The sequence below is a fragment of the Athene noctua genome, chromosome 8, assembly GCF_965140245.1.
Source record: "Athene noctua chromosome 8, bAthNoc1.hap1.1, whole genome shotgun sequence".
NCBI classification, from domain to species: domain Eukaryota; kingdom Metazoa; phylum Chordata; class Aves; order Strigiformes; family Strigidae; genus Athene; species Athene noctua.
Genome location: NC_134044.1, coordinates 21434731 through 21460792, shown reverse-complemented (window position 1 = coordinate 21460792; position 26062 = coordinate 21434731). Strand labels below are relative to the sequence as shown.

Genomic DNA, 26062 nt, shown 5'->3' with positions numbered 1-26062 from the left:
TCTTTGCTTCATAAAGCACAAGAGCTTACTGTTGCAGACTGCATCTGTTGAGATTCAATCCTTTATCAAAACACAGAATTGTAATACAAGCTGGGAAAGAAGCCTGGAGTAAAGCGAGGTCGCTGGTTATTTCTATTATGATGCAGTAAGGGAAGGGATCGTTATGAATTTTTTCTTTAGAAATGTCATGCTTTCGGTATAAAAAAAAGTTCTTGCTTGTGTGTCTATATTCAGCTGATGAAAATGGGCTTTTGTTGTTGCTGCTGAGAAAGAGGTCATGCTGCTGGAAGTCACTGACAGTGGGTGTTGTCACCCCTCAGGACTGGCTGGTGCAGCAGGTGAGCCAAGAATTGAATGGAAACTGGATTATGTTCCTCTCAAGAGGTAGTCTTTCCAGGTCAAGTTAAAATATCTTTTGGTGCTTGTTTTGTCGCTTAGGATGTTCAGGCAGTTACTGCCCACTGGGTAAATAGAGGGCTTAGTTTTCTGAATCTGGCCTCTGTCATCCTCACCTCTCCCCCAGATATACATTAGAGATTTCAGGCATTCCCAGGGTGCAGTGGTTGCTGCCAATGCTTGTTTAGCATCAAGTGACTCATTAAGCATATGCATGTACTTGGAGTGAAAATAAGAGGCAGCTTTAGCTACTGCTAATGCATTTTCTTTCTTACTTGAACCTTATTCTCTAAGTGACTGTTTGGTACCTGGGAATACAGGAAATCCAGCATCCCCAGATGGGAGAAGGATCTAGACGATTCCATCCTTGCCCAGGCTATGCTTGCAATTGAATCTTGTGAAATGTCTTGACACAACACACGTGTTTGGTCTCAACTTTTTCAGTTGGCCTGGAAAGAACTGAGCAAGATTTAACTCAGTCTTGTCACTATGGGATAATTATGTTTTTCATGAATCTAGAGATAAAATCACTAGCCATGTAGTTACTTATGCCTTTGCCTGGATTTTCTCTGGGTCCACTTGTTTCTGGACAAGAATTTTAGCTGATGTTTCTTGATCAAGGCATATATTTAAGCAAAAAAGTAAGTCATCCTTACACTGGAATAAGAATGTATGCAAACACTATGGAAGGCTTGATCTTCAAAAGAAAGATGTATTAGTTAATAAGTTCTTTTCACTGGTCACAGAGTGGAGTTAGCAAGAGGGGGATAATGCTGGTATAACTGTACTTGCTGTACTAACTTTCCTTTCATGGGAGGAAAGGCCCCAGGTTCAAGATGGATGGGAGCCATAGCATGTTTCAGCCAGGTCTGTGATCTGGAAAATATGGGGGTTGAAACAGCAGTGCATTACTCCTGCCATTTCAGTGTGGGTAGTGTGACCTGGTCTCCATATTGTATAGCATTCTAAGATCCTGGGCAAAAGACACAGCAATATTGCATCCTGATTTTTGTCCAAAATGAGCAGAATTTTGTTAGCTGATTCCGATAATGTGATGTCTGCAAATGTGCACTGCTTGGAGGGGGGCCGAATCAACTGCAAGTGTGACTGGGGATGAGATTAAGATGAAAATTTTGGTCCTCAGAACTTTCTCTTTCAGCATGGCCAGATTTTAGTTTAGATCAGGATTTTACAAACCTCTCTAGCCAGAAGAAACTCCTGACAGTGTCAACTTGTAGGCTGATGCCAGGCAAGCAGTGCTTCCACAATTTAGGAACCTTTATTTTGGGACAATCTCCTAACATTCCCCATCTTGTTTTCCAGATCTAGAGACGAACAGTGATCTCAACAGTGATGACTTTGAATATGAAGATGAAGCAAAACTTGTTATATTTCCTGATCACTATGAAATCTCATTACCCAATATAGAAGAGTTACCTGCACTGGTCAGTGAGTGTGTGCAAGTGGTGATAGGAATTGTCTCCTGTTTCAGATTTTATCAAGCTGATGCTTTGTTTTCTTACGTGTGGTGTTTGTTTTTACATAAAGATCTTTCTTAACCAGCTATAATAGAGAATCAATAATTTTGAAAGTCTGGTTTGTCTTTGGTTCTTGGATTTTATTTTTTTTACCTCCTCTATTCCCTCCCTTATTATGATGCCAGCTTGTCCCAGGGAAGCTCACATAGTACAGGTGCTTGCTCTCCTACTAAAATAATAACTGCAATCTAGAAAATTACATACATATTTAAGTATATAAATAGTCTTACTGATGTCCAATTCTGCACATTGTTAGCAAAGGGCTGAATACCAAGTTCTGCCCAGTCACTGAGTTGTTAGGTTTTGATTGACATATGTTTGTCTTCCAGGTGACGATAGCTTGTGATGCACTTCTCAGTGCAAAATCACCCTACAGGAAGCAAGAGCCTGACTCCTGGGAAGAAGAGCTACAGGCATCTAAACATGCCAAAGCACTTGTACAGTTAGACAATGGTGTTAGAATTCCCCCCAGGTGAGGGTAATACAGTTTGTTCATTGTAGGCTCTCTAATACAGTCCAGAGTAACAGAATTAAAGCCATAAACTCGGCCAACAGTTCTCTTGCATGACTCCAGGCTGGTTGTGTGTGTTTGGTTTGACCTACCTTGGAAATACAGGACTGGTTCCTGCCTTATTTCTGTTGTTTTTTCCTGTTCTCTCTCGCAGCGGTTGGAAATGCTCAAAATGTGACCTGCGAGAGAATCTGTGGCTAAACCTGACAGATGGTTCTGTGCTGTGTGGAAAGTGGTTCTTTGATGGCAGTGGGGGGAACGGGCATGCGATGGAGCACTACAAGGAGACGGGTTATCCCCTGGCAGTGAAGCTGGGAACCATCACTCCTGATGGAGCAGGTCAGCCACCTGGCAGGTTCTGAGATGGGCTACCTGTTGTGCCTAAGACTAACAGTGTATGTCCATTACCAAGTGAGTCTGTGCTTCTAGTGCAAATGTTTGAGTGTATGATATGGAAAGAAAACCCTGTGAGTCTGTGAATCTTGGTCGGGGTTGGAGGGAATGGCACACACTCCATTTGGAGAAAGCCCTTACCTTTTTTATCTGCTCTTCTCCTGTTTTATATTTGGTGTAAATAGTTTTTTGGCTTTGTGTAATAGCAGATTTATAATAGAAGAATGATATTATTTTAAAACAGCAGAATCTGGAGAAACAGTATTTTTCAGTTTGCTAGGGCAAATTGTTCACTCTTATGTAACACAGAAACAATAACAGGGTAATGACTTTTAAAGTCAGAAAAGTCCATTCGTAACAGTGTGGGGTTTTTTAATCATACTGGAAACTGCTATTTTTCCATATTGTTTTGGTAGTATCGTGTTAAGTTTAACAAATGCTTGTCTTCATGGGGTTGCAGTGATGCTTATTTGTAAAAATGCCTGATGATCATGGGGGTGGGGAAGCTATAGATCTATCCTTGTTTGCATATTCTCAGAGTGTGATGTTCTGCAGTGTTGCTGTGGCAAGGATTATGGTGTGTGAGGAGTAGATGAAATAAAAACATGAAAAGCTGAAAAAGTCATAAACAAGGAGATCCTTTTCTGCAGCTGTACGGAGAAATAAAAAATGGAAGAACACATAGTATGATTATATTGTGGTTTTAATGCTTATGACCATATGGATGAAAAATAGCTGTTTAGAGTAGCCTGTTTTATAAACAGAACAAAACAGTTGAGAGGTTTTCATTTTTAAGTCCTATTCAGTGTCAGGAAAAGGAGGCTATAGTCAGATTCAACCAGCTGTGCCACAGAGACATTGAGCAAAATTCATTCTTTTCTTTCCCAAACAGAATGTTGTTTCCTTGCATGAGCCTGGTCTTGGATGATTTCTGTCTGAATCTCTGTTACTGAAGGTGTTTAGGATTTGCTCAGCTGTGGGTTTCAACTGCATCTATGAAATTACAGAACGTTCTTTAGTGGTTTTTCTTTTTTTTTTTTTCTTATTTTTAGCAGCAGTACTTGTTTCCTTATGGCTGCTGTCCTGCCTCCCACCGATTAGCTGCTTCCTCTCTTACGTGGCCTTTGGCATAACAAAGGACAGGCTGTCATCCTTCCCTCCGAATGAGAGGCACCAGCTGTTCTCCACAGACCTTTGTTCTTCTGGATGATGTTTACTTGGTTTCCCTATAGAAAATACTTCCCCAGTCCTCCTTGTTTCCTTTTCAGTAATTATTCTCTCTCTGATCTGTATTGCAGTGGTAGTCATAACCTCTTGATAGGGCTGGATGACAGATGAGCTTCAGGAAAGAGGCTTGGTGGCTGATTGTGACGCAAAGGCTGTCTGGTTTCTGCTTCCCTGGGCTGGAGGTGAAGAGGTGATGGAAGAGGAGTAATAAGTGTTAGTCCCTCTGCTGACAGAACTTATTCCTTTTTCACACCAGTAAGAAGGAGAAAGAGGTGGTGCCAGTATTCCACTTACACTTACCCTTTGTGTACACAGAGTGAGCAGAGCAGAAAAGATTCTCCTTGAGAAATCTGTGTTGTATACATTATGAAAGATTTCTGGGTCATTAGCCCCATTTTGTAATGGTCTGTGAACAAGCAGATCTGGGGTCAGGGTGGCAGTTCAACCAAACTTTTGTCTTCTGCTCTTCGATCTTGGACAGGAGGCACGAGAGACTCAGAAAAGTTTGCTTCAACAGGTTGAGTACTACTCAGCAGACTGTGCTACCTGCTGCCTCTCTCTCGACAATGCCATTAGATTTTGTTGCAAGTCATTGTGAGGTTGTGTGTTTAGTTTAAGGAATGGATTAGGGGTTTGACAGTGGGAAGCTCTATCTGAGAGGTACTTGAGTGATTTGCTTTGTGGATGCCAATCTCATTAATTGTCAGATACTTCCTTGGGGAGATCCTGAGCTACTTGTTTCTTCAGGAACAGCATTGCTGTTGCCTGTTACCCTTTAAGTAGGAAGGAGTGATGTCTATACAGCCAGAACAGGTGTAGAGCTGTGGAAGAAAAGGAGGTACAGGTAGCATTGTCATTTTTTGTACCGTAATAATGATTATTCTCTGTTTAATAAGATTCTGTGTTGTCTGTCTTGGATTTTTCTTCGTTCTTTTTGGTTTTTTTTCCCCTCTTACATTGCTTCCTTTTTCCCCTTTCCTGCTCTAATGATACCAGCTTCTGTGTGTCACATTTGCTGACTTGTCTGTGTTCCTTATCTACCAGAGTCCATATGACAGCACTACAGACCTGTGTTTGGGGGCTCTCATCTTCTTCCTTAAATTGCCGCTCTTTGATTTTTGTTTTTATTTTTTTAAATAAGTGAATTCTGTCTCTCTCACATGAATTTAAGTTGGCTACACAGCAGAAAGTACTAAAGTATATGACACAAGCTGGGCTTGAGCAAAAGATTAATGTGTTATGTTCTATTTCTGCTGCTCTGGGTCAGTAGTCCCAGATGGCTGCTCTCTCTTCAGTTGCCAGAGCTGAGGAAAAACAAAATCAAACTTCCACATTGAAAGTAGTCATCCAAGCTCAGTTGATGGGTAATCTCACTCCATTAGGTGTTGAACTTTTCAGGATCTTTAGGCTGCACTGTGACCTCACCAGAAGACTATGAGAATGCTGTGATCTCTTGTGTGTATGAACAGTCGTGTCTTCTGGGCATGATTGGTACTACACAGGGAGTTCCAGCAGATGGGCAGCTACAGCCACATGCATGCCAGAGAGGTCATCAGGACCAGTGTTAATTCTGATGGATAATGTAAAGTCTAATGGCTAATCAGCAGCTGGCAGCAAAACTCAAAAACATAATTCCCTGGCTTGAGAGAGTTAATACTTTTCATAGAACTGGTAAATTTTAGAAGTTGCTTTACGTCTTTGAGTTCTTGGCTAATCTTCAACCTATCATTTCAGTGTGGGTTTAGTACCAGCAGACTTCAGTAGACTGCCTTTTTGTTAGAGTCTTGTCTAGGGGATGGGCTGAGTCAGAGCCAGGGTCTGCAGTTGTCAGGAGAAGGCAAGGTAAGGAACTTTCAGAAGTGGTATTTGTGCTGTGAACAACCTTTGTCTGGGTTCATGCTCTCTTCTCCAGAGTTTGTTTCATCTTTCTCCTGGCTAAGTTTTTCTCTGTCAGCCTAGATCTGCTAATACGGAGTGAGGTCATTGTGGGAAACTTGGCTGAGACAAGTGCAGGCAGACTGGCAGAGAGATTCTGGGTTTTGGTATGAGTAGAGACCAAAGCAGGGAAGTAGTCATGCACTACAAAGGAAGAGGCCAGAGACAAGAAGAGATGAAAGACCTGTTCAAGTCTTACTAGTGCATGTCTTATCACTCAGGTCCTTTTATGATGCTTGAAGCTTTATAGTTATTTGCTCAAATAGGCAAAACCAGCTCTGGACTCAGCTTCATTACAGGACGTGGTTGGCAAACACTAAAACTGAGTTTTTCCTCTCTCAATCATTTTGTCCTTCTGTTGAATTTATTAAACTCGATTTCCTAAAGAAAATATCATCACTAGACATAGTGCTTCCCTCCACAGTTTGAACTTTACCTGGACAGAATGCTTATGGGCTTTTACTTAGGGCCATAAGGACCTATCATACAGCTAGAACTGAAATCTAGATCTCCCATACATGACCTCAGTCACAAAATCAGCCTTTCTCCCTAGCCACAAGATTAATCTTTGAAGTCCAGTCCAATGGAGTCCAATCTAATAAACACCTCTTTATTTCTAATAAAGAATTTCTCAGTTCTCCTTGCACCTCTGTGAGAAAAGGGCAGATGTGGATTCCTTAAACTACACTAGAAATCAAAATATCATTGACAGTAGTCAGTTGGCCCCATATGTGTCTGCCTGTATCTAGTAGCTCCACAAAAATTCAGAATCTCTTGTTGCCATGTTTAAAATGTGGATTGGCCACATATCTGCAAATTTTTCTTGCCCTATTCCTTGTTTTCCCTACAAATTTATTATTTTGTGGGGCAAAATAGTATGATCACTATAAATATTCTTAGGATTTAATACTTTTGAGGAGAGTAGTTGAGGTAATTGTGTTTAGAACATTTAAAATACTTACTGAGCCATATGGATGTCTATGCATTTTTCTGCTGGTTATAACCAAACTTGGAGAATATGATTAAGGCATCTTGTGTAGGCAAATCGTGTCCTGAGAATGCAGTGTTGGTAAACAAAGAGAAGGGATAACATTTGATACTACAGCTCATTGGTTTCTCTCTGCTTTTGTAGATGTCTATTCCTTTGATGAAGAGGAGCCAGTTTTAGATCCACATATAGCAAAACACTTGGCACACTTTGGAATTGATATGCTGCAGATGCAAGTGGTAGGAAATCCATCTTTTATTTAGTTTGTTGTTTACTTGTTGTTTGTCTAGTTGGGGGTGGGAGAGAAACAGGAGGAGAATAATGCTTGTAGCTTATATTTGTGTGATTCCTTCAGACTGTTATGATAGTATTTAGTTTTGTAAAGTTCAGCCAGGCAATTTGTGTTTTATTTTCCGAGGTCCAAGATGAGTGAATCATTACTCTCAAATCCGAAAGTTGCCTTCCAAAAGAGTTCCTTTGTGGTGTTTTGTTTACATGTTTCACTTCTCATGTGTTATGTACCGTTTTCCTTCAAGATGAAAAACTCATGCAATTAGAGAAGACTATCTAGACTATTTAATTACAGTGAGCGAAGGAAAGCCTATTGCTTGTGTAAATAGATATTAATCTTAAGCAAAAGTAAGCTAAGCAATGGATAAGTAAAAAGGTGGTTGAAAGGATCTTTATGTAAAGTTTAAAATTTCAGTTTAGGTCTTGTTCATAAATACATTACCAAATGAAAAATTACATTCTCTCACGTCTAGAAAACAGTGTGGTCTATGGCATGGTACCTTAGAAAGGGACTGGGGCAAAAAGAGTCCCATTCCTGAACATGTTGTGGGTCTGTATTAGTAGAGAAGTCCTTTTATTAATTTGTGTCTTAATGGATGTTGATTCCAATTCTGTTTAAATGATCTAAGAAGTCTGAATGGGATATGGTTATAACGGCAGGTGGATTTTTTTCTCACTCAAGCCTAGTATCACTACCTCAGAACCTGTACATGAAAACTGTTAAAAATTAACATACCTGATACTGGTTTAGTCTTATTACATTGTCCAAGTGCAGAGAAAACTAATAGTAACTCTAAAATTATAGAGAAGAGTTAAACTGTAGTTTCAAAGGCCTTCATGGTACTAATAATATTTTTGGCGTACTAATTTGCTTGACAGTATCATGAATGAAATGTCTATTTTATCCAGCAGTCTTTCTGGAAAACCTGTTTTACTTGGCAACCTTGAAAGCTTAGTCTCATCTGTTGCAAAGGTTTTGCCTCCAGTCTTCAGACCAGTCTGAAAAATTCTTAGTGAAGTGGTGGAATAGGGCTAGTAGCAGTAAATGACACTGTAGTGATCTGTACCTGCAAGCTGTGAACAGTCAATGTATCTGCAAGTGGAAAGCTGAGTTGTAAAGGGGAGAAACATCAGCATCAAAAATTTTGGCTTTTCCCATTTTAAAAAAGGGAAGAGTTCTTGGATCTGCAACTTTTCATGTTGTTTGTTTGCTAGGACCAGCTCCTACAGCAGCAGCTATTCCTGGCCGTTACAAATGGAATACGAAACCTGAAAAAATGCAGTATTTTGATGCTGAGGCTTGAGGTCACAGCCCTGAGAGATGTGAAGCTCCCAGCTGGGGCTGAGATCATAAGTAGGAACACTCAAAGTGCCAGTGGTCTGCGGTAAAGAGCTAAGATAATGTATTGGAAGATGCTAACCTTCTGATCTTCTCCCCTACATGCAGGATTTACCCTCCTTTGCCCATTGGTTTGGATCTTATTTTTTAGAGTATAGATCAGAAAGTTGGTGATGATGATGGCAGCAGCAGCATTGTTGCAGAAGTTAAACATAAAAAAAAAATAAAATCTTGTTGCTTTCAGACAGAGAATGGGCTAAGAGATAATGATATAAAACCAAGAGTCTCTGAGTGGGAAGTGATTCAGGAAGCTGGTGTGAAACTCAAGCCCATGTATGGCCCAGGATACACGGGCATGAAGAACCTGGGAAATAGCTGCTACCTCAATGCTGTCATGCAGGCCATCTTCAGCATCCCAGAGTTCCAGCGCACGTAAGTAGCTTCAACCTAGTTCTTGTCACTAGCTGCTGCTGCATTCTCCAATCTCTTGTTTCTCTAAGAAAGGTGGTATTTTAATTTTTGTCTCACCTGCAAACAAGTCTCTTTCAGTCAGTTCAGTGGCTGCTTAGAGGATTTAGTGGTTGTATTGTTCTGCTCTGGAAGAGGTTCGAACGCAAAACCCAATCTGCCTTTGAAATCAGAACTTAACTTCAGTGGTGGGAAGTCATATGCCACCTTGTAACATTTATTGCTTGATCTCTGCTTTTTATACATATATGTGCATAGCTCTGTTTATCTTGGTATCATCAATATCACATTAGATTTCTTTGTACTGACCTGTGCCTTCGTATAGCTGCAGGAGTCATTCTATTTCTCCAGTGTAATTTGTGCAAAAAAACTGTACTGGTACAAACATATTAATATTGATCCATGCTGGTGAAAAGCAGTGCACCTTTTGCATGCAGGCCTGGCTAAGAAGAGGGAAACTATCAGAGGCTTTTTTATATTAAAGTTCAATTAAAAAAACACCCCTTATTTCTTTAAAACGGTAGCGTGAGCATATTCTTCCACTGAATAATTAAGAGAGTAAAAGGAGAAAAGCACGACAGAAGAATATGAAATATTCCTGACTGATCAAAACTGAACACATCACTCCAAGGAGAAGAGCCTTTTTATAAAGGACAGTCTGTGGTTTGCAATAAAATTCAGAGTGCTCTTTCATTCCACAGCAGTAACAGTGTGTGTGCTGGAAGTAAGGCGTTTGGATTTTGGACGGCCTCCCAGGTTTTCATGTAGCAGTTGCCTTCTGGAGATGAAGAGGGAGAAAACTTGTGTTTGTTTACTTTGTTAGCCATATGGAGTACAGTCTGTAGATTCATTAAGTGCCAGCTTTTCTAACTCCATTTTTGAAAAATATCAAAATGGACTTTACTAAGGGAGATTGTTTTTCACAGCATGGTCTGTGAAGCTCTGAAGCACTTAGTATCAACAAAGTAGTGGAGATGTTTGATGAAAGCGGGACCAGGCAGAAATTAGATGTTTTTCAACATGGCCATACCTACCTAGCCTGTTTTTTCTTGTGCTCAAGGAAAGCAGTGTTCATGTGCTGTGCTACTTCATGCTTTACTTTCCAAGAAACTGGCTAGAACAATCTATACCTCAGTGTTTATTGTCAGGAGTTAGCCTTTGTTTCTCTGAAGAAACTCAATAGAAACATTCTTTTTACATGTTTTGGTCCTGATACAAATTTGGAATTTATTTGGTGATGTTGGTTGGGAGTAGCAAGTACATTGGTTTTCAACACAGCTCTATGATTTTTGAGTAACACCATCCTGCATCTATTTCAAGATCAAGTAATAGAATTTAAATTCCAGATGAACACCACCACCATATCCTTTATAGCTAGAAGCTTCTATGAAAAACTTAAATGTCTGTTTCCTAATTTCTCTACTATTATTTTTCCATGATAGAAGCACACACTGGGGATAGATTAAGTCATTGCTATGATGCAAAATCTGTCTTCTTAGCACAGAGGAAGCCTGCTGATGTATCACAGGTGATATCTGTTGGGATATCCTTCAGTAAATCTAGCTGCAGTATATGAATATTTATTCTTTGTTCTTGCTGCCCAGATATGTGGGAAACCTTCCACGAATATTTGACTACTCTCCTCTTGATCCAACACAAGATTTCAACACTCAGATGTAAGTGACACTTCTTATTGATTTACTTGGTCAAGTTAAATTGAGTCTAAATAACTTAATGGCAGGGCAAAAGAACACCACTGCATGGGCTGGAAAGTGGGATATGGCACAAGGTAGAATGGAAAGATTTGCCTCCTAAGTTGCAGCTGATGGTGTTTCATCAGGGGATCAAAGACAGTAAACTTTTTTGCTTGGAATAAAAATTTTCTCTTCTTTTCTGTGTTCCTCACGTGTTTGTTTCCACACCACCACTTTCTTCCCTACAGGGCTAAACTGGGACACGGCCTCCTTTCAGGCCAGTACTCTAAGCCACCCATGAAATCTGAGCTTATTGAGCAGGTGATGAAAGAAGAACACAAGGTATTTGACTGAGTTTGTGCAGCCTGGTAACTAGGTAAAAGTGATATCCTGAGAAAAGGAAACAGGTGCTGGGCATTGAAGAACACGTGTGGATCCAGCATGGGATGCTTAGCAAGGTGGAATGTGCAGGATTCTAGTCAGGAGTATATTAGTCAGGGGCTATTTGTGCAAAGCATTAAAGCAACCATTGGTTCTGCTAGTCAAGTATTCTGCTGCTCCAGTGATGAGTGCAAAAGTTCATAGAACTTACAACTTATCTTTATATTCTCTGAGGAACAAAAAAAAAAAGAAGTTATCTAGAGATTCCTGAGTATTTGGAAGCAAACTTCTAAACCCTATTTAAATTTTGAAGTAGTATAAATAGCTAAAGAATTGTTTCCAGGAAGTGTCTGACAATAACCCACCTGATTTCAGAAGAAGCTGTCTAGGTAATGCAAGATTAAGCGATGCTGGAGGCTTTCCTGTAGATGAAGGAGGGGCTGTGCAGAGCTGTCTCCACTGGGCCTTTATTCAAGTATTTCACAGTACAGAAATCATGTGGAAGCATGTCTGTGCCAGTGGGATCTATCCTGGAAACACAACAGTGTATATGGTTTTGGATATAAATTGAAACTCTAATTGTTTAGCAACCTGGGGAGAACAATGTCTATATCATGATTTATAATAATTCACAATAGAAAAAAATCCATTGGAATCATCTTTCTCAGAAAAGGCAGTTTCAGAACAAAGGTATACTGAGGGGCAAGTACTGTAAGCTAACATGCTAGACACAAATGAGAGAGGAATTAGAGGATGAAATAATCTTTTTCCCCATGTTTATATAATACAGAGTTTTATTTCTCTGTCATAGTGTTATCAGTGGGAGACAGTCCTTTTATTTTTACTGTAATTTGCGGTAAATTTGCAGCAAAACAGATACTGAGCTCACAATATCTAGCTAGTATCTAGCCTCGAGATCTCCAGTATTGGTTCTGTAATCTTCATATTGCCTTTGTGTTGTTCTTCTGCAACATCAGAGTTGCTTGTTTGTCTTAACACTGCAAAAATCGTTAAGGCATGTGTTGGCATCGTAACATCCATAGACCTGTGTCTTCATCTGTCTGTGCTTTTTCCTCATCCAACATTCACTCTCACAATCATCTGAAAGCCTCTTCATATTCTTCGTCCAACAGGCTTTTGGTTTTAGCAGTGAGGATTATTTTTGATGAAGGTCTCACTGATCGATTTGTATTAACGAGGTTAATGAGCACTGCCTGATTCACTGGTTTACCTTTTTACCTGTTCTTGATGGATTTTGTGAAGGAAAGCTCATGGTAGCTTAGTGGTGAGATGGAAAAGTTTTCTTCTCTTTTTCTAAGTGGGTTTAGGTTTCCATCAGCTTTTGGAGAGTGAGAAGATTAGTTTAGATTTTGCCTTTCTGCTGCTGCTTTTGTAATACCCTTTGTTTTCTCTAGAGTTACCCAATTAACAATTGTCTTAAGCAAAATATTAGTTGTTTGGGCAATGTTATCTACTCAAGCGAATCTGTTATTTTAGGTTTGTTTTACTATTCAAAACATCTACCTTGAAATATCTTGTTTAGACTGATGCTGGGAAAACTGACCTAGAATATATTTGTGTCCCTGCCAGCCTCTGTTATTGTGACCCTGAGCAGCATGTGGAGTCAAACCACAGACTCCACAAATGGGTATTTAGAAATGAAAGGTCAGCTAATAACCAATACTGAAAATACTATCTTAGAAAAGAGCTGTCTTTATGGGGGAAGGATCTCTGATATCAAGTTGTAGTTTTATACACAGCAGAACCCATGTGTGCTTCTGTCACAGAAGCATAGTGATAGTTTCCATGGAAATACATATTTTCCTCTACCTTCATCTATCAGTTATTGATATAGGAATTTCTGCTTCTGAAATTAGAATGCCAGGGAGATTTTGGACAAAGATAGAGCATCTGGTACAGAGTAGTTTCCATGATCTTAAAGTCCTATGTCTCACAAGTAATTGCTTTCTACAGTAGCTATTCATTGTTTTGGAACAATGAATGAATCCTGCTTGTTTCCTTTAAGTAAAATTTTAAACTTATCAGTGTATCACTGTGACTAAGGAACACTGGAATAGATTTCAACAGACTCCTCACATTAAATTACATATAATGACTGACCTGCTTTCTTAAATGCATACAGGATATGAATGAAGAATAATGTGCTGGAACTTCAGAGACTTCTCTGAACCCTTCAAATAAAGCTACACCTCCATGTTCAGCCCAGCAGCCACTGCTAACAATGAGATATTGAGAACTTTTTAGCGACAGATGGTATAAAAATTGTCAGGGACTAGTAGCCATCTGCTGGCATTTAACAATATTTGTGTTGTTCATCAGTTCAGATTAATAAAGTTGGTAGTTGCATGCATGAGATGACTTCCTTATCAAGCAATTCATAGCATGCCTTAGGATTTGAAACAGCTTTCACTGCTTTTGTTCTTTGTTGTACTGAAGATTTATTTAGAAAAAAAAATCAGGTTTAGCTATTTTTTCCATTCCCTCTCTCTAGGCATACAAACCTATGTTTTGTCAGTTTGGGAATGCTTTTTTTGTTTGGTGGCTTACCCCTGGTTCCCTCTGCCCCAGTAATACTGGTATACACACAGATAGTATTTTGTCATCCAGAGACTTGTACTGACATATATAATAAGTATAATTGCATAGGATTTTAGGCCTTCAGTGTTTTCAAGTGCTTCTGTTTTGTGTCTATAAAGTCATTTTTTCATTTTATTTTTATTCTTTTTTTTCCCCTCCTACATGCAAAGAAGTTCTCTAGCTTTCTTGGTCTTTGGAATTCATCCAGAGTTTTGGGGAGTTGTTGCCTGTAAAAGCACTCATATGAGATCTGGAGTGGTCCAGCACAGTCTATATTTAGCTAAACTCCTTTGCAACTGTTGATGGGTAAAGTATGCTAGGTATTCTATAAATATTCATGGTACTGTGGAGCTAAAGTTTTTCACCACAGGGGTTTAGTCTGGAAATGGCAGCAGTTTTCTTGGGCCCACTTTAAAACCAGGCTGAAAGCCTAAAGGGTCATCAGCTAGGACTTGATTTTTGGTTTAGAGCTTCACCATTTTTTCTGTTATTTTTCTTGTCCTTGGGGTGAAAGAGGTTTAGAAGGCAGGTACTGATCATCTTCTATAGACTGTCACACATGGCATGTTTCTCTTCTGCCAGATCAAATGGCTGAGTAAAAAGTGTATAGGTGGAAACAAGGCTTGATTTCAAACTCATTGCCTTATACATCGGGGCAAATGGGCCACTTTGCGATATTCTTGCTTCTGACACAGAAAGATGCCTGGTATATAGTAATTTGAGCTGTTTTATGCATTCCTCTCCCCAGTCCTAGATTTGATGAAAGACAGCTGAGGACACTGAAGTGATATATAACCCAAGATTCAGAAATCCCTAGAACATCTCTTCAAGCAATACTGAGACTCTGTCTCTTTAAAAGAGCCTTTAAAGAGCATCTTAGCCTAATGTGGTTGCTGATGTACTGCCAGCTATTGAAAAAGCATTAAAACTGAGAATCTGCTTCTGGTTTCAATGAGTCTAGGAATACCTTGCTCTGAAACCAGAATAAAATTTTGATCTTTTAGTCTGTGTTTTATGTGCCTTCCATTTCATGCTGCTTTTCCTGTTTCTATATTGGTATAATAGCACAACAGTAGTGAAGAATGAGATTGGCTCAGTTTTTAACAGCTTATGACATATCCTAAAGGCTACAGTTTTGCTTGGATTGTCTTGAAAATTATTTGGTCTCATGGAGGATGAGGGCAAATCTGAGTAAAAGATTCCAACCCTTTCAAAAGTGTTGTTTAAAAGACATCAGAGTGTTGTCTTGAGGATGCAATTTGGGTTGGTTGGGAAGGCTTCTTGACTTCCTCACCCTCTATACCACTTTAAAACTAGGACTCTCTTGGAAGCTAGAGATTTCCTAATTTAGGGTAGTTTGCTGTTGATGAAACTGAATAAGCTAAAGGCAGTATGTTATGATCCTTCAATATGACCAACACCTGCAAATTGCAAATTCATGTCTGTTCTTAACAACCCATCTGGGAGTGCATGCTGCACATGTTAGTTGTTCTCTGCTTGATTCTGTAGAGATCTCTGGAAAGGTTTTGTCCTGAGGAAAGCTGCTAGCTGATAGACCAAAGTGCTTCAATGCCCACATACTTTTTGGCAGAACAGGGTTCTGAAAGGAATATCAAATGTTAGGAAACAGTGTAGGCTTTTAACCTTTCTGAAAACTACTAACTTTTAGTAAACCTTCAGTAATTTTCTTTTAACTTGCAAATACCACAGAAAATCAGATACAGTGAATGCTGTAGGAGCTATGTCATAAAACATTTTCTAAAACCCCCAAAATTTTATCGAAAACCAGATGAAATTGAAACTATCATTTCTTTAGTGGCAAAAATGGGCCATAGATAGATCTAGTGGAGTGACTTTGGGATATTTGGTCCAGGAATGAATAAAAATCCTTCCTTAAAAGGTTTCTCTTTCTTTTATTTAGCCTCAACACAATGGAATATCTCCCCGAATGTTTAAGGCTTTTATAAGTAAAGGCCACCCAGAATTTTCCTCTAATAGACAACAAGACGCACAGGAATTTTTCCTACATCTTATAAATCTAGTAGAGGTGAGAAAATCTGAATTACTGCTTCTTTTCCTTGGTTATATTATGATATTATGAGGGCAGAGTTGCTGTATGAGTGGCTCTTTTTTTATTATACTCTTCTTAGCCTTGGATATGTAGAAAATAGCACTAATTAAAGTATATTTTGGTTTGGAAACATCTGTTTCTTTGCTTCTCCCTTCTCTTTACTTCAGACTCTTGCATGACCATACACAGGGCCAGCGCTGCTGCTAACTGCAAGAGATATAGAGAGGTCATGCACCACTGTACAGGCTATAAGATTGATAAGCATGTGACTGTCCTTTTAAATTGAAGTTGGTTTTATGATTACAGGCTATCTGTCTGTTTACCATATTGTACCCTGTCTTGGAATATTAATGAATTGGGTATTATGATTATTATTATTATTCCAAATTTCTATCATTGTTGGGAGCAAACTAATTACCATGTCCAGTTCTTTTACAAACGCCAGCTGTACATCACTGAATCATTATGGGAGGAAGAACTCCCCTGCTGAAAGCAAATATTCAGTGGACTAATAGTCACTTTCTGTATAAGATGTTCCACTGAGTTCCAGCTCAGTGCTGTGTGTAAAAGAATCAGTACTGTGAATTTTAATGCTGTCTTTCTGAAAAGGAAATTTACAAATACCTGCAGTTTTGATTTAGAGTATTTCTTTCTTGCCCATCCTTCCTCCCTCTTTTTCCCATTTTTGACAAGATTGAGGGTGTTTATTCACATGTTACAGTCTAGATAAAGTTATTCACATTTGAATGCATTATGTTCCACGTCCCAAAATGCATGTACTGATTATAGGGTGGTTAGAAGATGTTTTTCTGTTTTTTGCCTGATAACAGACATTAGCATGAACAATAAAGAGGAAGCATGTTATTTGTATGACATTCCCATCTGGATAATGAGCTATAAGTTGCTTGTTCTGTTTCAGTGCAGGTTCGGAGTGGTAGGAGCAATTCTATTTGCTGAAAGGACGCTCTGTGTTATTTACCTGAGCTTTCTTTGTTTATTGTAACCTACCACCTTCCTTCCTTCTTCTGTTCACCTTGACTCAGTCAGATTCATTAGGTACATCCTCTGCAAGTTATTATGTGTAGAAAGATACTGTTGTGTATGACATTGTGGACTTCAGTGGGATTCTCTGTGGGTGCAAGAGTTCTGCATGTAACAAGACACAAGCTGAGCTGCCAGATCTGGGTGCGAGATTGGGGTCTTTGTGCTTGCCATAAACCAACCAGAAGCTTTTGGGTTCTCTGGTCATTTTAATGATCATCACTTAAATGATTGGATCTAATATTCCTTTCAGAGGAACCCTGTAGGTTCAGAGAACCCTAGTGATGTTTTCCGGTTCCTGGTGGAAGAACGCACACAATGCTGCCAGTCCAGAAAGGTCCGCTACACAGAGAGGGTGGACTATATCATGCAGTTACCTGTTGCCATGGAGGCAGCAACAAACAAAGGTAAAGAAACAAACTGGTCTGTTGACTGACCTTCTGGTGACTCTCTCAATTGTAAGGGATTTGAAGTTCTCACCCCCATACAGTCTCTTTATATAGAATGATTCAAGGCCATGTGGCAAATCAAACCAATGAACTGATCAGGGGAAAGTTACTTGGTTTGGTTTTCTTTAAAGGAGATTTTAAACACACATTAGTTGTGGGTTTACTGTCCCTGCTTATACTTTTAGGGAAGAAGGATTCTACCTGGATACTATTGGCAAGTTTTCAGACAGATTTATTCTCAGACTGTGAGCCCACCGTTAAGTGTCACCACTCAGCAATATATCACCAAGAATGCTAGCAGTTTGTATGATAAAGATGTCAGAGATTTGTGATTTAAAACCTTAACCTGGATTTGACCCAGGCATGTGCCACACCACTTGTAGTACAATTTATTTACCCTTGGGTTTTGTGTGTGTGCACATCTGTGTGTCCAAAGATCTCCATTAGGACTGGATTTCCTTTGCCCTGGACAGTGAACTAGTATATAAAAACTTCTTAATTCTAAGAAAGGAATTGACCATACTAGCTGATGAATATCTTGTTAAAAACACACTCACAAAAAATAAATAATAAAAAGAAACCAAACAAAAAACCAAATCAGCTTTGTGTTCATTAGCAGCAGATTATAAGATCTAACACGATAATAGAGAATAGGGGTATAAGTTTGTTGTCTATAAAGCCAAAATACACAGTTTGGATATCGTGGGATTTAGGAGAGGAGGGAACGAGTGTGAAATGATGGACCTTGATTTAATATACAGGACTGTTTTTTTCACGCCTGTGAGCTACATACTTGTTTTTAAAGGAGAAAATGGCTGAGGAGGCTAGAAGACTTGGAAGCAGGAGTGGGAGGTACTGACAAATCTTGGCTGCCCCTGCAATCAATGGTGAAGAGTCTTACAGACTAACAAGAAATATATGCTTGTGGTGGAAGTGAAGGGGACATCACAGGAACACTAGAAGGGGGATGAGCCTCTGGTTTCCTACATAATCTCAAAATTTAAAATACTTTAAAGCCAGAAGGAAATATTCTGATATTTGATCAGATCCTTTGGAATAGCACAAGACAGACAGTTCCATCTGCTGCTTTTCACCTAGCCCACAACTCCTTGAACTGGACAATATATTTTAAAAAGACCATTTTGACTTGAGAATTTAAGTTTTGGAGAACTTTGCATTCTTTGTTCATCAGTTTCAGACATGATTGTATTGCTTATGTTATTTCCAGGTAATGGCTCAGGAGATATATTTATGAATTTACCATATGGTGCTGCTCAACTTGCCAGTGTCAGGACTCTTTCTGTATCATACATAATCCTGACTTGTCTAGAAAGTCAGATGACAGAGAGACAGCAATAATTTTCCAAGTCAGATTGAGCTGATAAAGTGAGTAGCTGGTGTTACTATTAACACAGGATTCTGTCTGTCATGACAGGATTTTAATTGCCTGTTGCCCAATATTTCCAGTTCTGTGGTTTCACCATGAACAGAAACCTTCAAAAAGGAGTTGTGATTGTAAGTGTAGCTCCTGACCCCAATGCAGACAAAAAGATTTGATGTCTAGTGAAAGCCATGTAAAAGTTTTATTGATAAGTAAGTTTTTGCATTTCTCAAACTTGCAAAAATAAGACTGGTGAGGGACATCATAACCACAATGATGTTCATTTAGCTTTTAGTGTCATGTGTATTTCTCAGATGAATTAATTGCCTATGAATTGAAGAGGCGAGAAGCAGAAGCTGCAAGGAGACCTCCACCAGAGCTTGTTCGTGCCAAGATCCCATTTAGTGCATGTCTGCAGGCCTTTTCTGAACCAAACAATGTAGAGGATTTCTGGAGCAGTGCCCTTCAAGCAAAATCTGCAGGAGTTAAGTAAGTGTGTGTCTGACTGCCATTAAAAACCTATCTGGTAGTGCTCTGTGCTTATCTTGGTACCTGGGCATGATACAGAGAGAAATTGATAAAGGCATAGTGGATTCTGGCCTTGTATAAGTGTTGGGGCTCATAAATGTAATGTGCAGATCAAGCCTGACTGGAGTTGTGATGACTAGTTGAGCAGGAAATAAATTGGTCTCAACTGTCAAACTCCAAGAGGTGTTGCAATCTGGTTCTTAAGAGCTTGAACTTTAAATGCTTGTAGCTTAATTGTCTGCCCACATTTTAAAGTCAGATCTTATGTATCAGCTAGCAATAGAGCTCTCTTTTGTGTGGTAAGAGATATAGTCTGGATCTCTGTGCTTAGTCTCTTGATGTCTTCATTTGACCAAAAATGCTGAAGGGCGTTGTGTGGCCGCAAAACAGGGTGAAGCAAATGAAGGCTCACAAGAAGTGAGAAAGTTCTTTAGATGGATGGAAATTTTTGCATTTTTAAAGTGCTACATTGAAAACTGGTTTTATTATATTACTATGTTTTATGTTATTTATTGTGTGTGTTTGGATTTCAGTGCATCACCTACAGTGTTTGGTTGCGTCTGTTAAGTTTACTGTCGCTTATATGGGGTCATGGTACAAGATGGACATATATAACAAGGAACCTGTGTTGTGTGTTTATAATCGGGTAGATAAAAGAACCAAGAACATATTGGGCTTAAAAAAGCATTAAGAAGACATAGGACGGCAAGTAGAGATCAGTGCAGTTTTCAGGGGCTGTATTTCTTGCTGAGAACAAGAGTTAGTTTCTTATCTGGTTCCACTTTTATGTCAGCAGCAAGGAATGGTTGGAAACTGGGCTCTGCAACTGGTTTTCTGCGGCTAGGTACTTTCTATTTTTAGATCACTTAACACATCAATGACTCATTGCTGTCTTAGCATACAGTTTCACTGACACTGTATTGAAAATTGGGAGACAAGTGCACATGGTGAAGAAAAATGCAGTAGAAGTCTAAAGGTTTTTTGTATTAACTGTGACCATGTTGGAAGAACATTCTAGTCCTTAAATAGATCCAGGGTTAATCTGTAATTTAGCTCTTCTTCATCCCTTAGGTCTTCAAAAGCATTGAAAGATGAAGAATAGTTTGCTATTTAAAATTCAAAAGTTTCATGCCACAGATGATAAAGTTACTAAAATTGCAAGGTGATGCTAACAAGAATTTAGAAAGTAGTTATTTATAGTATGGTAGGAAGGCCTTATATTTGTGATGTATTTACTGTGTTTTACCCAGAGTTAGGTGAATTAGAAGAAAGGGTAGTGTGTATATGGAGGATACAGGGAAGGATGCAGGAGATTAAATGTGGGAAAAATGGGAGCATAGAGAAGGAGAATGTTACACTGGGCTCAAGATTAAACATTCTCTCTTCACTAAGTGGGCAAATATCAGGGATCCCCTTAAAATCAAGAGTCATCCTCTATTTTGATAACTATTGTAGTAGCTCAATAAGAATATAATGTAGGCTTTCTATATAGCACTTTCATGTGAAAAACTACTAATGACATCTCTTATCTTTGCTTAATGAAATGCTTTATCAGCATATTTATCAGTTGGACTGATACATCGTGGACAATGCTACTGTTAGGAGAAAGGGACTGAATAAAAGACAGATTTAACTGTTACTCCATTCGGTCCAAGATATGTTTTAAACCCATGTCCTGATGTTATAGCCAATATGTAATTAAAATTTATTCCTGACATTCAACTTCAGGGCAGCTTGAGTTAAGCAATTTTTATATTACTTAGTTGTTTTCTATAATCTTCCTACAAGCTGAATTATTTGCAAGTGTTTGGGCTGACATTCAGGGAGGGTATGAACGTACAGAAAGCTACTACCATACTTTTTCACTGTACTTGAAAAATTTTTGGCTTATGTTTCTAAAATCCGTCACTATTGATCTCTCTCAGGCCTAAAGTTACTCATCTCCATGTGCCTGAGGTACGGAAATCTGTGCTGCTTGTGATTTTTCACTTTGTTTCAAAGAATTGTATTTCTTGTGCTTCCCAGGACTTCTCGTTTTGCTTCATTTCCTGAGTACTTAGTGGTGCAGATAAAGAAGTTCACATTTGGCCTTGATTGGATACCCAAAAAGCTTGGTATGTGCCTTTTATATTTACCTTTTTCTCATTCTATCCAAGATAATCTGTAAGGTGTACAGACTTTGGTCTATAATGAGGACCTGGCTTGAGTCTCAGGTTTATACTGTGAAGATCCTAATTGAATCTTCTTTCTTTTTATGACAAATTAAACCAATCTATCAGGTCTGTGGAGTTTAAGTATCATTTCATATAGTCAGACTCGAAGTTAAATTGTGCTTTAGTGTTTAATAACTGTTTTCAGGAGGAGAATCCTGTCTGTTTGTACCTTGAGTACCAGAGTCCCCTCTCTGAAGGGGATAGGTTGCACCATGGGGTCATTTTGCTGGATTCATAAGCTTAGCCTGTTTCTCTACCTTTGCAGATGTTTCTGTAGACATGCCAGATTTCCTAGATATCAGCCACCTTCGGGCCAGGGGTCTTCAGCCAGGAGAAGAGGAACTTCCAGACATTGCTCCTCCTATTGTCATTCCTGATGACTCAAAAGGTATTTACTGTCATATTCTCTCGTAATTCTCTCTTGTATTCCCTTTTCCATCTAGCACATACTGATTCTCTTTCATTTTCACCTTTTGGAGCTATGACCAAAAAACTATCTCTGTGTTTCTGTAACTGAAGATTGTTACAACTCCCCACAGCCTTTTCTTCCTCCTTTCTAGACAACCCAGTTCTTCTAGCTTTTCTGCTTTGATGTTTTCAGGATTTACGATTGATGCTGTTTCTCTGAGCTCTTTCAATTAATTAATATTTTTATGAAATTGCTGTGCCCAAAGGTAGACATCATATTTTGTGAAATAGATTATTTCACTTGCTTTACTGGCTCTAGTCTCACACTTACACTGCTGTGTGGTGCTTGCCTCTTTTGCAATAGTATAGTGCTGCTCAGTGGAGCACCTTGTGCTGCATTATGATCTCTTTATCCCAACCAGCAGGATGGTTCCATGCCTTCCATGTGCATGGACAATTATCCTTACTTAAGGATGAAGTCCTTGTTGTTCATCTTTTTTGAATGTTGATTGGTATCTAGGACTTAAGTGGACAGAGGTGTGTGAAGACCTACATTTATGAAAATCGCTACTTGCAGAGACCATCTTCTGTCCATTCATTGACCTTCAGTGCATGTTCATAACTCCCTTTCAGTAAAGTCCCTGTGCACTTCCCAGGGCCTGGTGCTAAGGATTTGGTCTCAGACCCCTACTCTGAGTCTCTTGACAGGTGTCAGAAGTGGGGTGAAGCATTAATCCACTAATTTCTTGTATTTGCATAACAGGTATTACTAAACTGCTATTATCTTTTCAACACTTTTGTACTAATTTTGTACTAAAACCTGGTGATAAAGTAGTCTGGGTGGTACTGTAGTGAAATCAATCTCTTGGTTCTTGTGTACTCCCTTTTCTACAGTATGTGGTCTGTCCTGGTTGGAAGGAATTTTAAAATCTCTTGGTTACTGTGATTGTTTGCTGTAGGATTTTGGTGTTGCATTTCTGAGCAGATGGTCTTCTGTTCAGTCACAGACTTTACTTGAATAACTTGAAACACTTTGGTTCAAGTTGGAACAACAAACACGCCATGTCTGCAGAACTGATTCATTCACAGTACAACACCTTGTAATACACAAAGGACTACAATTTAAGAAAACAGCTTTCCCGGCATAGATTAAGATTCAAAATCTTTCTCATTTTTAAATTACAAGAATTGTTAGGTTGCAGTAGGCCCTAGCAGCTGTGTATGCATGCGTAGTTCACTTCTCTGGGTGTATGTGGGCTGTACAGCCCATTAAATAAAGGCTCTGTCTCAGGGAGCTGGTGGCAAACTGCTGACTAAAATATTTGTAGAGCAGAAAGAAAGAGGAGTGATTAATATGCTGTGCTGCTTTTTTTTTTTCTTAAATACTGTTTCTTTTACACTAAAGTTAAGAAACAAGAAAATTAGAATATCCTCCTTCCTCATTCTCTGGGTTTCTCTGTAGAATGAAATGGTTTATAGCAGTAAAATCATGTTTTTATAGTGTGATTTTAGACCCAGGTTGTTGCAATTTCCTCCAGATGACTTAAGTTTGGGTGCCTCAGTATTTGAACGGAAACCAGTAATGCAGCTACTCTCATGACATGATCGCCCCATTTGCTTGGGTATAATATCAAGCTGTATGTATGTTAAAGGAAGCTAGTACCTGAAATTGTATGTCAGAACAAAGGCTATGGCAAAATTCAGTTCTCTAAAGGTTTTAATTTTGTCCCTTATCTGTAGGTTCCTTAAAAAGGTCTCTTTTTTTTTTATCTCCCTGTTCAATGGACTGACTTAGTTTTAATGTAAATGCATGGGTGATGGTACCTTATTTATAACAAAACAGATTCTTGCTTAAGTTGGTTTAGGTCAGCTATCAGCTATATTTACTACTGGTTTATAGTACCAGTGACACTTTGCTCTGAGCTGAGCTAGAGAAATTACTGGGTAGAAACATCCCTGGTCTAATTCATGGCAAAAACATCAAGGATGTAAGGATGAACATGCCCTGCCTGTGTGAGGTCAAATGTTTCTATTACTTTAAAAATATGGAATCGTTTTTCCCATATGAATCTACTTAGCCTTCATATAAGTCCTTTTTCCTGGCTTTTTTTTTTTCCTTTCTTAATTTTCAGATCGTATGACGAACCATTTCATGGAGTGTACGTATCTTGTTTTTCTGAGAGTGGTATTTCAGCTGCTTAAAAATTTGTCATGCTTTTGCTCAGCTAATGTCTTGTCTTCATAGAGATGCATGAAGTATTGCCCTGCATGCTTCTAAATAACAGCTGATTTTTGTACTTGTTCAGCATTTACTTACAGTGTGCAGGACTCTAAGAATCTGTAGTAGCATCAGTGTAGCCAGAATATGAGCTGCTCCTCTATCTGCTGCTCATCAGCAGGATCTTGCAGTTCTGGGGGTCACAGCTGCTTGATCTTAGCTCCCTCTGGACCCTGATCTCTGCTGAAGCTGTTGGACCCTGTCATCCAGGGGTGAAATTTGACTGGAGGCTGCTAGATCCAGCAGCTGTTGCTTCTCTCACCTGCAAGATCCTGCCTTTGAGAGAGGTGATTGCTTTTGGCTGCCATTTCTAGCTAATCTCAGCACCTGACTTTTTCACCCCCTGAAATCCAGTGGTGAGTTTTTTAATAAATAAAGTCCTGTAGGAATTCATCAAGGTTTAAAGATCTATATAGATTACTGTGACAAAAGATTATCAGTAAGTCCATAACAAGTACTATAATGCTTTATACAAGGCTGTTTCCTAATGGATGTGGGTTTGTTGTGGTGCTAAAACAAATGCAAGTGATATGTATTGTAATATTTGTCACCATGAAAAAGAAATACTATACAATGGATGAAATTAGACTTTTATATTTTAGAAGGTCCTTTCTTGTAGCTCTAGATATTGATGAGTCTTCAGTTATGCAACTGGCAGAGATGGGTTTTCCTTTGGAAGCATGTCGGAAAGCTGTGTACTATACAGGCAACCTGGGTGCTGAAGTTGCTTTCAACTGGATCATTGCACACATGGAAGAACCAGGTCAGTGACTGGAAGGTGTAAGTTAAACTCAACTCCTGGTTGTGTATGTTGGCAGTCAGTAGAAATTTTATAATGTGTGACAGAGAAACAACAGCCCCTTCCCCAGCCCAGGAAACCTGGAGGTGTGAGTGAATTTTCCTAAGCTGCTCCTGGGATATGCAGATCTTGACCATTTTGTGGCATCCTCGGCCTAGAAGAAGACAACAAACCTAAGCTCCAGCAGAAGTACACTCTCCTGTCCTCACTGATGGTGCGGACCAGCTCTCTGTTTTCCACCCTTTGGCTAGGTCCGTGCTTCTAAGGGGAAAGCTGACTTGTGATCAAGTGTAAGTACAAAGAATCCTGTGGTCCGGATGCTTTTCTTCCATATCGGCCTTCTCTAGCTCAGCCTAGAGCATTCATGCTGTACTTAGAACTTGGGCTATCTACTGCTGGACAGGGCTGCTAGTTGTTCTCCATTTCCTGTGTTTCATCCATGCAAAGTTTGGACTTGTGATTCAGCATGGAGTGTATCTGAGCACTCCCTTGCCAGGAAACTCCAGATTTGGTTGAGTGAGCTTTTGTGTTGCTTGTGTAAATGGGAATGAGTTTCACTCGGGCTTAACTGACATATTTCAGCTATGGAATCGGTTCACTTTACATCTATACGTGTATGAGCTGGGTTATCTACTATTCTGGTGGTATCATTGCTTCCATACCAATCTTTGCTGCTTTCCTGCAGTTGTTTCACTTCTGTGATGTGCCACATTGTTCCAGCCTGCTCAGTATGAGTTTAGCCACTTAGATATTTTGTAATGTGCACATTCATTTTGTTGTTTTTAAGGTTTTCTGCCCATCTGAGTCCTAACTAGGCCAGTGAAATGAACTTACATTGATTTCAGGACTACTTTTGAGGTCCTGTTTGTTGTTTGTGTTTATTATTGACTTTCCAGTTCAGTGGAACAAAAGAACCAACTGAATGTTTGTTTGTCCCAGACTTTGCTGAGCCATTGGTCATACCTGCATTTGGAGAAGTTGCTTCCAGTGGAGCAGCTGCGTTTGGAGCTGTTGGGCTAGATAACCAACCTCCCGAAGAGATGGTTGCAATTATCATTTCCATGGGCTTCCAAAGGAATCTAGCAATTCGAGCGCTGAAGGCAACAGTGAGTTCCTTGAGTTACTGGTAGCACTT

The 26062-nt window shown here is 39.3% G+C and overlaps 1 protein-coding gene across 3 annotated transcripts in view; it reads left to right on the top strand.

Annotated features, from left to right (window-relative positions):
* USP13 (ubiquitin specific peptidase 13) overlaps nt 1-26062 on the top strand; it is a 56009-nt gene that overhangs the window by 22847 nt on the left and 7100 nt on the right. For 2 of the 3 annotated variants that reach the window (XM_074911773.1, XM_074911775.1), the window contains exons 4-18: nt 1720-1841; nt 2264-2406; nt 2600-2784; nt 7133-7227; nt 8863-9050; nt 10691-10762; nt 11029-11122; nt 15681-15806; nt 17125-17278; nt 19016-19190; nt 21255-21343; nt 21708-21830; nt 23983-24009; nt 24748-24891; nt 25867-26033. In XM_074911773.1, coding sequence (XP_074767874.1) covers nt 1720-1841; nt 2264-2406; nt 2600-2784; nt 7133-7227; nt 8863-9050; nt 10691-10762; nt 11029-11122; nt 15681-15806; nt 17125-17278; nt 19016-19190; nt 21255-21343; nt 21708-21830; nt 23983-24009; nt 24748-24891; nt 25867-26033 — 1904 coding nt within the window. The remainder of the gene's footprint in view (nt 1-1719; nt 1842-2263; nt 2407-2599; nt 2785-7132; nt 7228-8862; nt 9051-10690; nt 10763-11028; nt 11123-15680; nt 15807-17124; nt 17279-19015; nt 19191-21254; nt 21344-21707; nt 21831-23982; nt 24010-24747; nt 24892-25866; nt 26034-26062) is intronic. The other variant, XM_074911774.1, reaches the window with a different exon arrangement.